Source organism: Platalea leucorodia (genome assembly GCF_965183815.1).
Source record: "Platalea leucorodia genome assembly, chromosome: 6".
Taxonomy (NCBI): domain Eukaryota; kingdom Metazoa; phylum Chordata; class Aves; order Pelecaniformes; family Threskiornithidae; genus Platalea; species Platalea leucorodia.
This window is the reverse complement of record NC_138828.1, coordinates 53,318,383-53,333,623: the sequence shown is the minus strand read 5'-3', so window position 1 is coordinate 53,333,623 and position 15,241 is coordinate 53,318,383. Positions and strand designations below refer to the sequence as shown.

The following is a 15,241-nucleotide window of genomic DNA, read 5'->3' as shown; positions in this document are numbered from 1 at the left end:
GGAGCACGCTCCCCAGCTGCCTGTAATACTGGTGGCCTCTGGAAACAAGGGAGCTACCAAAAAAAAAATAAAAATAGCCTGCACTCCTGGGCAGGCCTGATTCTTGTTACATTGATGCAATCACAGATTTCCCCATCAATGACCAGTGACCCAGGGTAAGAGAATGAAGGCCAGGAAATGAAATTTAAGTGACTTGGCCCAGTCACGTGCCTAAACCTGCCAGGATTGGTATTTCCATACCTCAGTCACCGCTCTGCTGAGGCAAGGCAGCAGCAGCAGACAGAAGGCATTTGTTTCCTAAGGGTTCAATGATTATTCCAACTTTCTGATGACCTTTTCAACTCCAGCTCAGCCCTAACTGATTTCCTGGCTGGCAGGCAACTACAGTTTTAAAGATCAGTGGTTACTTACTTACTGTCTAGAAGGAATTTCCTGCAGTTTACATGCAAGTGGCTTTGGTGTTTGTAATGAGAAACTTCAAGTCTTCAGTTCGCATAAGGAAATGATTCACCTCAGATTTTACAGCAAACAGTGCAACTCCTACAAAGCCCTTTAGAGAAGAGTATTGAAGGGAGGTGACCCATGTTATGAGTAGTCTGAATGGCAGCAAGCTATTTGGTACAGATACAAGTGTCACTGTAACTTCCTTGGAAACTTATCATTAGAGTTGGAACCACTAGTTAAGGGTGAGTAGCTGAAGCAAATCACTTGTTTTAATTGCTTGACTAGCACTAGACCTTTGGCCTATATTTATGGTGAGCAGGTTTCTAGCTTTTCCTGGAGGAAACTTTATGCTAAAGAAATAACCAAAAAACCATGTAAAAGTTAGTGGATCGAACAAAGCCTTTGCTAACACATGGTATTTAAGTTAAAGCTTGAATTATTAGTACTCAGAGAAAAATATTGAAACAGTACTTACAGATGAACAGAATTATTTAATTCTTTCAGACCAAAAGGACAAACACTAAACAGGTATTTCTGTAGTCTGATTTCTATATACAAGGATTCTAAATTCCTTCATAAGAGCATTAAAGATTCTACTTGCAAGAAGTTTAGAGGTGAGGAGTCTCCTGTATTGCAGAGGGAAACCATCGACAAATTAACAGTCTTTGTATTCTTTACTATACTGTACTTACTTACTTTTTTTTGTACCAGTAGCCTGGAAAAGCTTTTCCCTTCTCTGTTACACGAAGGGGTACGCCATATCTGATCTTCAAACATTTGTATGTGCTCTTCTTGCATGTTTTATTTGAGGCACTAACATTGCAACTAAGATAAAGTTCTTACCAGTGGCTAGCAACTGTTCTTGTGACGTGAGCTGTTCGATTGATAAACTCTATGTGGCTTTTCTCACACAAAAAATTTCCCGAATAAGTTGAGTTATAAATCATTTTAATAAGATGAGTCCTGTGGGATGCCTTTACCAGGCATATGCACACTGGGTCCCTATATTAAGCCAACTGTACTCAAGTATTTTACTATTACTTAATTCTGTCATCTTATCTCTATTCTCTTTTTTTGTTTTAAACAGCCAACTCAAACTGAACCGCTAATAATGCCAAGCAAGCTCTGTGTAACTTCTCCCTACATTGGAGCAGCAAGGGTAGAGTTCAAGTTTTCTAAGCGTTAGCCGAACATTAATAATTTGTGCAGCAAACCTTCACTATCGCCGTTCTGCTGTGCTGAGCAGGTACCAAGCGCAGTTTTTAGTATTTGGAGGAAAGTTCCTCCTTAGATTAAGGATCATTTGACTAATACAAGCAGGAGAAAAACTCTTCAATCAGTACAAAAAAATTTATTTTTTAAGCATTCAGCTCAAATACATGTGATCAAATCTCTTTGACCATAGAAAAGAAGAATGTTCCAAGATATACTTTATGCCAAGTTTTAGCCACAGAGGATTTTCATAGTTAAATTTGAAACCCCTAGAAAACATTTGAAGTACTGACACCACTAACAAGTGGTATGTACAGTGCCCTAAAGAGGATTAAAAGAGAGCACGATGTTCCATAGAAATGGCACCCTTAACTTGTATGTTATGGAAAATTAAGTAAATTTAATGATGAAACAGTCAATCACAAGCTTAAGTATATTACAAGTTTACTTACTGTACGAGAGCACTGTTAACAGTCTTGTTTATATGTCCCTGTTCCTCATTACTAGCCAAGATTTTTCGAGTCTTGGGTAAAACGGTTTCAAGTGGTTCTCCAGGTGAGTCCCCTGAACACTTTCCATCCCCTACTGAAAGATAGAGGGAAACTCAGCAGCTACACTTTCCCGTAAGAGTTCCCTGCGCAGCTAGCTACCAGCACGAGCTGAACAGTACTGTAACAGCGCTCCTGCAAGCGGGACTGTAAAACCCGAGCTATGGCAAGCATAGAGAGTGTTTTGTAATACCAATCTGAAGTTGGACCTGTGTTTCCTAGGTCCAATGTAGACACCTTAAACAGGTCTGACCAAGGGTGGAGCAAGGCTACCCCATTACCTTGCTGAAGCTCAGCATATCACATTTCCAGAAATGCCAACACCCTCAGCCTCCGGGACAATTTTTTTTCCCCTGCTCTACAGAATCTCTGGTACAGGATCTTCTGCCAAATGAACTGGCAAAACACCGATATCCTGCAGTCTAAGGGGGGAGGTATGGCACAAATACAAGATAAATATGTGCTACCACCTTCCTCCTCTTCCTCAGGGGAACTCAGCCAGCCCTGAAGAATGTTAATACAAATGCTAATGCTTAAAAAGGCAAAGTGTGTCACCAGATACATTGGAATTCACAAATTACTTCAGATGATTCTTGAGAACCGAGTTAAGAATGCACCCGATGACAATTATTGCATTTTTCTCTTTGGCTTTCAAATCTGCATCTAGTTTGTCCTCAGCAGACGGCCTCAGCAACGGACATGCTGTTTTGGGGAAATAACTAATTCCTTTTCAGCAGGTAAGATGATAGATCTAGGCTTCTAAACCTGCAATTCAACTAATAATTTCTGACCTTGAGGGCTACTGTGGTTCTGACTATGACCCTGTTGACTTGAAAGCCAAAATCCACCATATCCTGCAAAAAAACGTCTCCTCATAAATGGCAGAGTTGTGCACAGATATTAAACCAAGAATCCATGCAAAATCTGGCTGCAATTCAGTTTGTTTTTAAAATAAATTCAAAGTTGCATACTCAGGTCAGCCAAGACACTGATGAGTCAGTTGACAAAGCTTTTCATGCCCTTTTTTTACTGAACTGAAGCCAGAAGGATGAAGGAAACTAACCTATAGTACTAGTGGCAGTTTCTCCTCAGCCCCCGGGGAGGGTACTCTGCTAAAAGCATGCATACTGACACCGTCATCAAGGAAGTACATGTCAATGTATAGTCTTCAGCTTTTATCCTTTATTATGTACACAGCAAAGAAGGCAGCATTAGACACACGCACAGTGTGTTACATCCATTCCATCCACAGCACACGCACACACACGCACACAGCCTTAAAAAAAGTGTCTGTGATAAGGAACATATTATAAAGGTTGTGATCTTTATCTCTAAGCCCCTGAGCTTTTTCTTATAGTTAGGTGAAAAGGCAATGAACAAGTCTTTCCTTGCTCTGTAAGTGCTTTGTGCAACAATGTCCGCAGAGGTCATTAACAAGTCTTTTTGGGAGGAGCAACAGGGGTGCCTTACTCCCGTATTCTCAGTCTCGTATCGCCATTTTTGCACCAAATAGTTTCCAGTTATGTTTAGTCGTCATAGCTAATATAGCTCTTGCTCCTGTGATTAAAGTTAGGATCGGTTCTGCAGATCACAAATGAAATGCAATCCCCTCTTTCTCTCAAGAGATGTCATCTCGGTGATACCGTAGGACTAGAGAAATTACCAGAATGTCGTGGGGACTGAAGAGGCATGGATGGAGAACTGGGAGACAGTTTTCTTGGGCTGCATAGGTCGCCATTGTGCAACTTCCACAGAAGTTCTTCGTTTTCCATGGACAGGCGTTTGTTCACTTTTGATTCCTTCTCCAGTGACTCCTGTAAAACAGCTTGCTCCGTAGAAAGTTGCCTGCAAACGCAAGATTTACATCAGAACACAAAACCCAAGTTGGAGGCTACAGCATTGAACTTAATTGCATGAACCCCTGCTTGGCTTATGACTAAATTACTTCCTTAAAATGAGGATCTGGCCTGTTCTCACCCTTGCTGGATTTAAACTGGTAGTTTGCAGAAAGCAGGAGAAAGCCCCAATAAGAAACGTTCCTAAAGACCAGAAAAAGCATCTGGAAAGCGAGCCTTGTCTTACTTACAACGACAGATGCTTTTAAATGGCCGTGCTGGAGCCTTTGGGTCTTGTTGCAGGCTCAGCTCTACGCAGAAGCTGCATTTCTTTAGTTTCCTTCAAACTGGAAGAGTTTGCCCATCCGTTTAAGCAATAGTTGACGTTGGGAGAACCTCAGACCCATTTTATTCATGTTAAATACCGCTATTATTGCTAAATAAAACACACTGGTCTTTTCACTGATCTAAATTGGGGACAAATCACTCAACTGAAGTGGTTATAAGTAAGTAAAACCAGGTTTAGCTCACAAGCCAGTAATACTTAAAGAGCCAATCTATAATAAGATGATATTTCTGAGTTGCTTTTTCTTCCCTGAAATATTGTTTTGGAGCACTGTAGAACATCCTGAGCCTCTACCCCCTTATAATCTGTTCCTGCTTGTCCTTCTACATGGGAATGCACATTTGTGGAGCTACAAGTGGGGAAGAAAGGGGCGTGTTCTTTTGCGGAGTGCTACAAAATCCCAGTCATTAATATTTACGCAGAATTTCCTTTCTTGTCACAGGAACACCTTCCCCGGCTTCATAAAAACATCTAAAAGCCCACAGATATTTTTCACCTTGAAAGCTCCATGTGTTTGTCCATCCGAGCTTTTAATTCTTCGTTTTCTTGCTGAACCTTCTTTAATTTATCCATTAAGATTGTGTTGTTCTCCAGCTTTGAAAAAATAAAAGATCGGTTTAAAATAAAACCCATACATGCACTCATCAAGATACTGACTGAGCTATCACAGACGTTCATAATCTGAAGTTTGCAGATCTTGTTACGGTTAAGTGCAAAGACCTAGAGTAACGTGAGACTGGCCTGCTATCACAGCTTAATGTTCTGTAATAGTCAAACAGATCCCCCTTACCTTATCCTTGCGTAACGCTGGCGTTTTGCCACCTGGGCTCATTAGATGCCAACAAAGGAGGATTGGATAAGGGAGCTACTAGTTAACCAGCGCGTTTTAGTAACTTCTGCCAGTGACAGGCAGCAGTTGTAGAAGCTGTTGCGGACAGCAGGCTGCCTAGAAATAACATGCTAATGTGACAAGAGCTTCCCTGTGGAAACAGCTCTCCCTGTTGCTCTCCTGATCCCGCTTCATTGCTGCAGGATGCTATCAAAAGTTAAGGAAAAACAGTGATTAAATGGTTGGATGGTCCGAGGGCTTCTATACTGTGGCCAACATCTGTCAGAAAAGATGAAGGTTTACTAGTAATTTACTAGTAATTGTAGACCAGGGCAACATACGATGCTGTACAATACCGAACAACTGACACGAGCATATTCCTTTGTATCCAAACCTCTTTCTGTACTTCCCCATTAAATCCTGCTTAAGCACGTGTTACAGCAGTGTTCAAAGGCCCACCCAGGATAAAGACCCTGTCCTGCCACAAATAAGAACATGCTAAGTAATTACAAGTTCTGCCCCCAAAATTGCCTTTTCGTGTGAAATTATGCACAGATCAGGAGCAAATCCACACAGCTAAACAACTAGCTTGAAGATAATAGCAAAAATGTTTGATCTAAGTTAATCACCTCTAGATGAAAACATTTATTCCATTTCATATTTGATCCCTTCTTATTTAAGTAGGCCCACTTCCATGTTACTGTTTTCCTGACAGTGCAGTCTATCTTCCATAACCCTCAAGCAAACGTAGCAGGTAAGGATTTTTGATTTGAGGGATGGGGGAGAAGAGAGGGAAGAGGAAAGAAAATGTGGAAGAGGCTCCCAGATAACCCCATACTAACTTAGCAACAGTTTATGCAAACCAGTAGTTGTCTTAAAAGGTCATTTACAGCATTTGGTGATTCCTTCCCCTTCTGTACATTACAGCCCAACGCAGATATAACTGTACCTGCAAGGTAAGCAGGTCCCTTCATAATTTCATATTTCCTTTTAAACAAACAAAAAAATTAATGCTTGCACGTAAGTCTGACCAGCCTGAGTTCATTATCGGAACATAACTCAGAGACGCAGCCCAAAGCTGCCAGACCCCAAGGAAAACTCACCAGTTTTTCCATCTTCATTAGCTTTACATCCTGCTGGTGGAGTTTCTCATTCTTGATCTCCAGCACTGCTTTCAAACTTTCCAGCTCCTGTTCCAGATACATAATCTGTGGGTTTTTCTGAAAGATTCCACAGAGTTTGCTTAGTACCCTGACTTTCAGGAACAATTTAAGTTCTTCTATGCTATTTAGAAAGAGCAAGAAAATAAATATGGTAACGGCAGTTACTTGTTCTAAGTGAAATCAAGAGCCAGTTTTCAGTACTAAAAAGACCTGCTACCACTTTCTCCTCTGATTTTGTTTGTCCTGTGGTGAAGGCGGACAGTTGCAGTTTTCCTTAGAAGCTGTTCAGAAAACACTTTACGTGCAAATGTGAAAAACCCTTGTGAGTCAAAGGCAGGCACTAAAGCTGTCACAGCAAAACTTGTTTTGCAGGAGTGCCCAAAGGCTCCCTTTAAGGCTAGGAGTTCCAAAATTTATTTCGTATTACTCACAACCCATCCCAAGAAGTAATTAGAGTACACATTTGAAGAGTTTTCAGGTGCTGGGGTAATTCAAAAAGCACCAGAAACAGAAAGCTATGAACTTGACCGTAGCTGATTTTCCCCGGTTTGAGTCTGAAGGTAGCTGGTTCATAAGCAGAAATTGAAAATTTTCTTTTTTACATTCTTCTTAAAGCCTAGCAATGCAATTGCACATCAACATCTTGCACTGCTGTACGTCCATGACTTATCTACAATATAGCAAGTTAGGACTTTCTTTTTTAGCTGTTTTCCAGGAGGTGGAGGGGAGAGCAGGAGTGGGACAGGGCAGGGTCAGATCTGGTTTCCTCAAGGATCTCTTTTCCAGAGTGAGGGACCATTCAAACACCGCACAGTAAAACACATTCTCTACATTTCACAGGCAAAAGTAAGGAGAAATAAAGCAAGTCTCAGTCCATTTCCAGGTAGTCTGAGTGGAACACAAACAGAAATGAATCAACAATTAAGTATGTTGTGTAACTAAGTTTGCCTTTAAAAACAAACAAAACTTGTTCTAGTGTATTTGGGTAAGACTACCGGTGTACCGCATTGCGCAACAGCTCCACTGCTGCATCAGAAACCCCGGAGTCAGGGGGCAATGCCTGCAGTTTGGTGGTGCGCAGTCCCACAAGGAGAGCGCCAGCACATTTCACGGGTAACAAGGGCCTCATCACCTACACGTTTCATTCTCCTGCCTGTTTTTAAGGCCTGTGGCATTAGTGAGTCTTCTTTCATTTCTGCTTTTGAACAGAAGCCTGTGTGAGGGTGGGGTGTGCTGTGCTGCCTCAGAGCAGGAGGCAGACGATCTGAACTTTGTTCCTCCCTTTTGTGGCTTTACACAGAATCTAGAAGCCAGCGAGAAAAATGATCCTGAAAAGTTTAAATGCAGCTTACAGTATGTTCAAAATTTAATTTTTTTTTCTTTCCCTCCTCCGCCCCAGTGGTCTTAAAGTGTCTTTTTAAAGTTAAATCCTAGCCACCACATCAGTTACTCGTAGAACATGGAGCCAGATAAAAAAAATCTGAAAGGCCACAATAAGATTTTAGCAAAAAAGCTGGGAATATCAAGTGACGCTATCTAAATAGTACCAGAGAGTTGGGAATGCACCTCTGTCTTCAAAAGGATAATGGGAATTCTAATAGTACAGAATTTGTGGGTCAAATCAGTATTTTTCCATAGAGAAGCCTCAAACTTATGATGTGCCTTATGCTGTCAGAATACAAAGTGTATTTGCAACCATGTAAAGGCATTTGACTGTTGCTCCTTTAAATTAAACCTCTGAGCATGCCTGCATAACACAGTTCAAACTCCCAAGCACAGGGTACAACACGTTCTTTGGTATCATCTCTCCCAACCACAGCAACATACCGTGGTTACAGATTCTTGCGGCAGCTCTGTCCTGCCACTAGAATAAGCAGTAAGACAGGAAAAATAAATTAAATTCCAGTGAAAACTAGGGCAACTTCTACTAGAAGTGTCCTAAAGTGAGTTTTTAAGCATGGAATTTCTCTTCATGGGATAAGCAGTACTAGTGGTATTCAGGTTATTCCCAGGTAACCTGAAAGATAAGCATGTCTGTGTCTAGCCCTCCCACTGCGTGAAAAACCTCTCTCAGGGTACATTTCTAACCGACGAGCATCACAGATAACAGCAGCCTTGGGAGGAAAGGCAGGACAAAATAAAAATTCATCTGAAGGATAAATCAGCAACAAGTATGAATCAATGTTTGAAAAAATGCATTAACGGCTCAAGTACAAGAAGTGAGTTTTGTAGTAGTGATGTAAGCCCACACCAATCATAGCACCATCAAAACATTTATCGACTCTCTAGAAGAAAGCTATGGTACAAACTTTGCATACACGTAGGTCTTCAATTTAACTTAGGTTATAACTTACACCACTGACTTAGATACTCAACAGCTTTGTAGATTTATATTGGTAAGGTTAATACGCAACACTGCAGTGCTTGAGAAAAACTTCTGGCAGGCGAGCCATTTACATAAAATATTAATAAGTATGGGAGCCCTATCAGGCTTGATTGCATACCTTTCATACTATGCAATAAAATAAGCCCAGGCTTACAAGATCTGCTCATCTGCATTACTTTTGAAGATTGTATTACTTACAAGATTGGCTTTTTCTTTGGCTATTTGTTTTTGCTCTTCTAATTTCAACTTCTCACTCAGAGAGTCATTTTCACATTTTAATTCATCAATTTTTTTCTGAAATGAAAAGATATGGTATAGTTAGGCCAAGAATACAGTGCACATCTCCAAAGTGACTTTTAAGTTTTAGACTGTTGCAGTGATCCTAATCCTTAACAAACCTCTAGCAATTCTTGCTTCTCTTTAAAGGATTCTTCAAGCGACTTCCTTTCAGATTCATGGGCACTCTTGAGCTCTGCAACAAATTATTTTTGCAGATTTTTAATACCGCATAAGACATGAAAATTCTTCTTGAAAAGCAGCAGCACGAAAAGCCAGCCAATACACATATGCACAGATGGAGAGTCAATGACAACACGGAAAGAGCATTTATCATCAACTGATTCAAAGCATGTACCAAGTATCAGATTTATTGCTGCTTCAGATTTGTTGATTGCCCCCTTGCATATCCATTTCATTAGTTGACAGCCTGTCAATTTTGAAAGCATTCATCTGCATGCAACAAACAGATGAATTGAGCACAAGAGCCACATCTGACAAAAGCTGAGTTTGATGGGGGAAAACAGCAAAAATTGAAATTTTGTCTTCAAAAACCTTCTGGAAAAACATTTCCTTTCCTACTTTGGAGATGTCACAAAGAGGAGTTTGCTCTTTGATTGCAGTGGAAGCGTTACCAGTTTTAGTGACGCAAAAGTATCACTGGAAACTTGGCTATCAAGTGGAGTTGGAGAGGGGGTGGGAATCATCATCACTTCAATCAATTAGATGCAATGCCATTTAAAACTGAGCACTCTCACCACCCCCTCCCTGAAAAACAACCTTTGCCCCCGTACACTGTAAACAGCGTGTAATATTTCTCAACATTCCCATGCCAGTCTGGAGAGCACACAACCCTACTTACCCTCAATTTCAATTTTGAGGTGCTCCTTATAGAAATAGGGGGGTGGGAGCGATTACTCATTAACTTGAGATTTTGAGGGCAGACTGCAATTCAGACATCTTTTACTGAGAGAAAAAGTCATCTCCACTCTCATGCTGTTTTAGAAGTCTCATTCAACTACAATGGGATCATGGTTATTTCGGTACTTAAAGTGAAACTTGTGCAGTTCCAAAAGAAGGCATTCAGCCAATGTTTTTAAACATAGCTGACTGCCAAGAACAATGAAATGGACATATTGATGAAAAAGTTGGAGTATTTCTATTTGTGACTAGAAGTACTATAGCATATGTACTTGAATACAAAATACTTGCCTGAAAAAGAGGATTCATACTCCTTTTTCAGCTCCTCTACTTTTTCTGAGTGGCTGTTTTCAAGTTCCAGCTTAAAGTTTTCATGTGTGATATTTAAGTTGTCCACCTGCAATATGACAACATGATTGCCCGCCCCCCACGTGTCAACCCTCATTTAAAGTATTGTTCTAATGGCTTTATGCAGCATATTGAGCATGTTTTAAATAGTCTAGGTAGCACTTAATAGATGGTCACAGGAAAAGCCAAGCCACATACAACACTTAATAGATGAGAACGGTGCCTTACAGTTTACCACTACCAGCAGGATGATATATGCATCTGTCACACACGGAGTTGTTGCAAAGCAAGGTCACAGGCCAGGTGTGTCTTTATAAATCTTAAGGCTTAAGCTGCCTCAAATAAACCAGTGGAGCCCCAGAAGTCATTGAAGTTTGCAGAACACAAGGAATCTCCACCATGTTTAAACACAATCTTAAGACCTGAACAGCTTAGTGTAGTAATGTTTTCATAGTTGCAACAAAGTGGAGTTTCACATTAGATAAAATAACCCCGTTATTAATCAAAAAACCAGTATTATCTGAAGGCTTATTTGTAGCAGAAAGCAATTGCTAAAGAACATTTCTACTTCAAATGTCACAAACCTGCTCCTGGAGTTGCGCTTTGTACTTTTCAGCTTCTTCAATGCAGATACTTTGGAGTTTCTCACATTCTGCAGTGTAAAACTGTTTAAGTCTCTCCTCCAGCTCAGCTAAATCATTGTGATGTTGCTGGTTTAACTTCTGCAAAAAGCCTTCATAAGCAACTTGCAGTTCATTCCTGTCTCTCTCCAATTTCTCACAAGCTGCAGAAGTGGTCACTGAAGATGGTAAAAAAAAAAAAAAAAAAAAAGAGAGAGAGAAAAGTAATTCGATCAAGTTCAATGCTAATTTCATCATCTTCATTACAAGTATTGAAGGCAGTGAACACTCTGCACAGCAACACGGTTCTAGAAAGACAAATTATAATATATCCATGAAATGAGCACCACCTCCAAGGACACAGGAAAAAATCTTTGCAAAAAAGAATCCAGTGTTTCTTATACTGAGAATTAATTAGGTCTAGTTAAGCCAGGAACCCATATGGAAAGCACAAGCGTGACAGTTTGTCATGGCATAGAAGAATGAATGTCTCAGGAGAGACACTGGAGTGCTCCAATAAAAAAAAAAATAATTGGATTTGCTACTTCACCTAATTTGATCCCATTTCAGTGGTGTATTTGTCAGAGTACTTCACTTTTTGATATATAAACCACTTAGCTAAATTTGAAAGTCTTAATATCCTGAAGACCATCCATTCAACATGATACTTACACTCAGATATGCAGCAGAGAAGGAATTCTAGCCTGACATGGACTGCCCGATACAGAGCGATACAGAACCGCCAATCTGAAACGCACTGCTAATATGCATATGTCCAAGATATTTAAATAGGCAAGATATAGAATAGTTTCAGGCAGAAAGTGCAGAGTATTAAGAAAACAGAAAGAAATGCTGTGTAATTCTCTTTACATTTATATTAACACAGGTCGGCTAAGAAGACTGCCTAGGTTTGTCTCCCCATGTTTACAGCTGATTAAAAGGCAAAACAGAAGTTAGTAACTTGTACTTTTGAGTTTGAAATTTAGCATTCCCAACTCCAGCCAGACAGGCCTGAACATGGGTCATCATTTTCCTACTGTTAATACAACTGGAGCAAGCGCCTTATGCAGTTCCAGCTGCACCCAAAGCCCAGTGAAACAGGACCTCGAACACAAGCGTGTGGTCACTGACCTTAAAACTGCTTCTATACAGACTCTAGTGCTTTGGTTTAAAATAAATTAGTCAGATGAGTGTCTACTTAAAAGAAAAATCAACTAAAATGTTAACTTGATCTTGAATCAAATACAGGCGAAGTCATGCATACATACACTTTATAGCAGCTTGGCACACTGCCCAACAGTATAAACTCTATGTAAAAGCAGGGGAAGATTCAAGGATTTTTGCACAGGCAGTGCAGGAAATGCTCACCACAGCTACGTCTGAGCCTTAAGATACATAAATCACAGTATCTTCAAGGACCAATTCCCAGCGCAATACTGGGCTCGGCTCTAGGAAAAGCAGCCTGCCCCAGCAGAGTGCCTCAAGTTACACACGTGTCTGCTGGATTCCCTCTTTGCTATGCCTCATCAAAAGCAAGTGAGTAACTTGATGAATGATACTTGCACTCTCTTAAGGAAACTGTAAAGAAGTCTTGGCCCTGCTGCCAACACTTGCAACCTGCAGCTGAACTAGAAAGTGTAAGAGTGAGCTGTGCTGCACGGAAATCAATCTGCATGCATGTCTACCTGAACCAGTTCTAACAGCAGGCTTAGCTCTGCGCTAGGTCTGTATGAAAGATCTGCTGATCAGGACAGATTTAAGCCAAGCTGTTGATCCCATGACTGGCAACGATGCAACTAAAGGCTCAACTGAAATGTACCACAACCCGGGGAAGTGGTTGAGTCCCCATCCCTGGAGGTATTTAAAAGACAGGTAGATGTGGTGCTTAGGGACATGGTTTAGTGGTGGACTAGACGGTGCTAGGTTCACGGTTGGACTTGATGATCTTAAAGGTCTTTTCCAACCTAAACAATTCTATGATTCTCTGCAACCCAAGCACATTTCAGTTTTCTATACTTTCTATACCACCACCAAGGAAGATTTTTACTTCCCTATCTTTATTCCTTCCACAAACTTGTATTATAACTGCTCTCTTTGGGAAAAAGAAAAAAAAAAAAAAAAAAAAGGAAGAATTAGCATTCACAGTTCTATCGTTTGCATTGGCATAATGTTATTCAATAAATATGCTTGTACTGCCACGTTTTTGGGGACGAGGAAACATCATAGGTAGGGGACATTATTTTATAATGCAAAGAACCAGGCAGCGAGCCAAATGGAGACATTACACAGCCAACCACATGCAGAATGGATCTGACCATCTACAGCAGAGTAAGAGGGGTACAGCTGAGAGGCAGGCAACTCACATGCCTCATTTAACTGTAGCAAAATGCTTCAAATGATCCACTTTAAAACAAACAGAGGAAGAGGCAAGCATCCAATTCTTTATTTGTAAGGCCAGAGCCATTCATTTGCCTACATTTAGCTAAAGGAATGTGCTGCCTATCATTGTCTTATCTCTGAATGTCAGCATGCAGAACTTCAGATGATGCAAAACACTTCAGAAAAAAGCAAAGAGCAAACCACGCCCTTTGTCAAAGAAAACAGACACATCAGTTCTCGTTTGGCCAGTTTGTAACATTAGTCTTCTCATAAATCTGAATTGCAAAGGCAAACAAAAACTTTTAAAACTTGCATTGGCAGTTGAATGTTGTGTTACCTTGAAGGTAACATCCGTGTCCAGCAAAGCTGGAGGCTGCAACGCTTCCTTGCAGATGGCAAGCCTGACCTGAATCCTTGCCATCCAAACAAGGAGCAGCACCACCACACCACCAGTGAGCTCCTGGTATCATGGTGGTGCAAGAAGCTGCGCGTGTGAAGCTTCGGCAGAAGCACCAACCGAAGAACTGTCAATTTGAAATTATGAGAAGTCTCATAAACCAAAATTTGTCCCCATACTCGAGATTCAAGTGTCTGCAGCAAGTATTTTGCACAGCACTATCCGTCTCCAGACTGAATCATGTATTTTATGACTGTACACTGCCTTGTTTTAAGAAAGGTACAAGCCACGAAAAAGGCAACTAATTCCTTAGTTTGGCCGCTCATCCCCTGCAAGGGGATGCTGCAAAACTCCTGACTAACAAAGCCTCATGGTTACTCGAGTTTTCTCATTGAACTGGTGCTTAATTTTGAGGAAAAATTTGTAACTGGAACATGTACTCTTCCAATAGCACACACAAAATCTCTATTTCGATTTCTCATCCACTTCAGAGACACTTGAAGGGCATGCTTCAGTTTTTCTACATGACTACCGTGCTTCCATTCCCTTCTTAAAGTGCTTCCCTCCGCAATTATGCCACACATTATAACAGACCACAGAACTTGAGCAGGAAAACAACAGGAGACAAATGGTCCAACAGCATTTGAGAGAAAAATCAAGACATACAGATGAAAAGATGTGCTATCCATTTGTCCATTAAGTTTGTTCAGTCTCATCTGTAACACTAAAGAATTTTAAGCTTTAAGAATAGAGCATATGCAATGGTGTACTTGGCAGCGAGAAGCAAGATTTATATCTTTATTCAAATAGCAAAGCCATTAATATTTTTTCCCCCATTTGGTTGTTGCAGCCTCTCCTCCCAATCATACAACGCTGTCTCTCCCTGTATTATTACAACAGGGAACATGATTAATCTGTATTTTTAGGCTTTTTAACACCTGTTTATTACAAACGAAGAGCCTGGTTCTTCTGGGCAGAACCACGACCTCTGGCAATCACAGGAAGTTTCTGAGATTTGGTAAGAGCGTAACTTCAGATCAGAAATGCTGTTTTTGACATGTAAAATTACCATTGATCTGCAGTTAGCAATGGCCACTTCCATCTTGGGTGTTTCATTGCAAAGCTTTGTATGTGCCAGAACCATAAAATAAATGCCTGCAAGAGAGAAGCGTGGAGAACCAGGCACATGGCAACTCCCTGCAATAGTGCAAACGGCAGCAGATCCAAACCACACGAAGAGTAGCACCAGCTGAAGGAGAGGACTACAAAAGTTGCCTTAGTATCCCCAAGACCTAACAATTGTGCAGTATCTCCTCCTTACAAAATTTAGTTTTTCTTATTCCAATTAGAAAACTAATATAAACCATCCAATTCAGTCCTTATGACTAAACTGCTTGCATAAAAACATTTTTCCACTTACATTCCCCTAGAAGTTGCCATAACCATAGCTCTACGAACATAAAACCTAACAGATCTTTTTTCTGAATCCTGAATTAAATTGTTTTGAAAAAAAAGTTATCTTCATGAAATTCTTTAA

At 40.5% G+C, this 15,241-nt stretch overlaps 1 protein-coding gene across 3 annotated transcripts in view; it reads right to left on the bottom strand.

Moving 5' to 3' along the window:
* Positions 1-1,827: 1,827 nt before the first annotated feature.
* Positions 1,828-15,241, bottom strand: part of MTUS1 (microtubule associated scaffold protein 1) — a gene marked incomplete at its 5' end in the record, with an annotated part of 93,407 nt that continues 79,993 nt past the window's right edge. For all 3 annotated transcript variants that reach the window (XM_082316154.1, XM_082316153.1, XM_082316155.1), the window contains 7 exons: positions 1,828-4,049; positions 4,882-4,979; positions 6,318-6,434; positions 8,962-9,057; positions 9,162-9,235; positions 10,252-10,357; positions 10,893-11,107. In XM_082316154.1, coding sequence (XP_082172280.1) covers positions 3,833-4,049; positions 4,882-4,979; positions 6,318-6,434; positions 8,962-9,057; positions 9,162-9,235; positions 10,252-10,357; positions 10,893-11,107 — 923 coding nt within the window. In that variant the 3' untranslated portion in view covers positions 1,828-3,832. The remainder of the gene's footprint in view (positions 4,050-4,881; positions 4,980-6,317; positions 6,435-8,961; positions 9,058-9,161; positions 9,236-10,251; positions 10,358-10,892; positions 11,108-15,241) is intronic.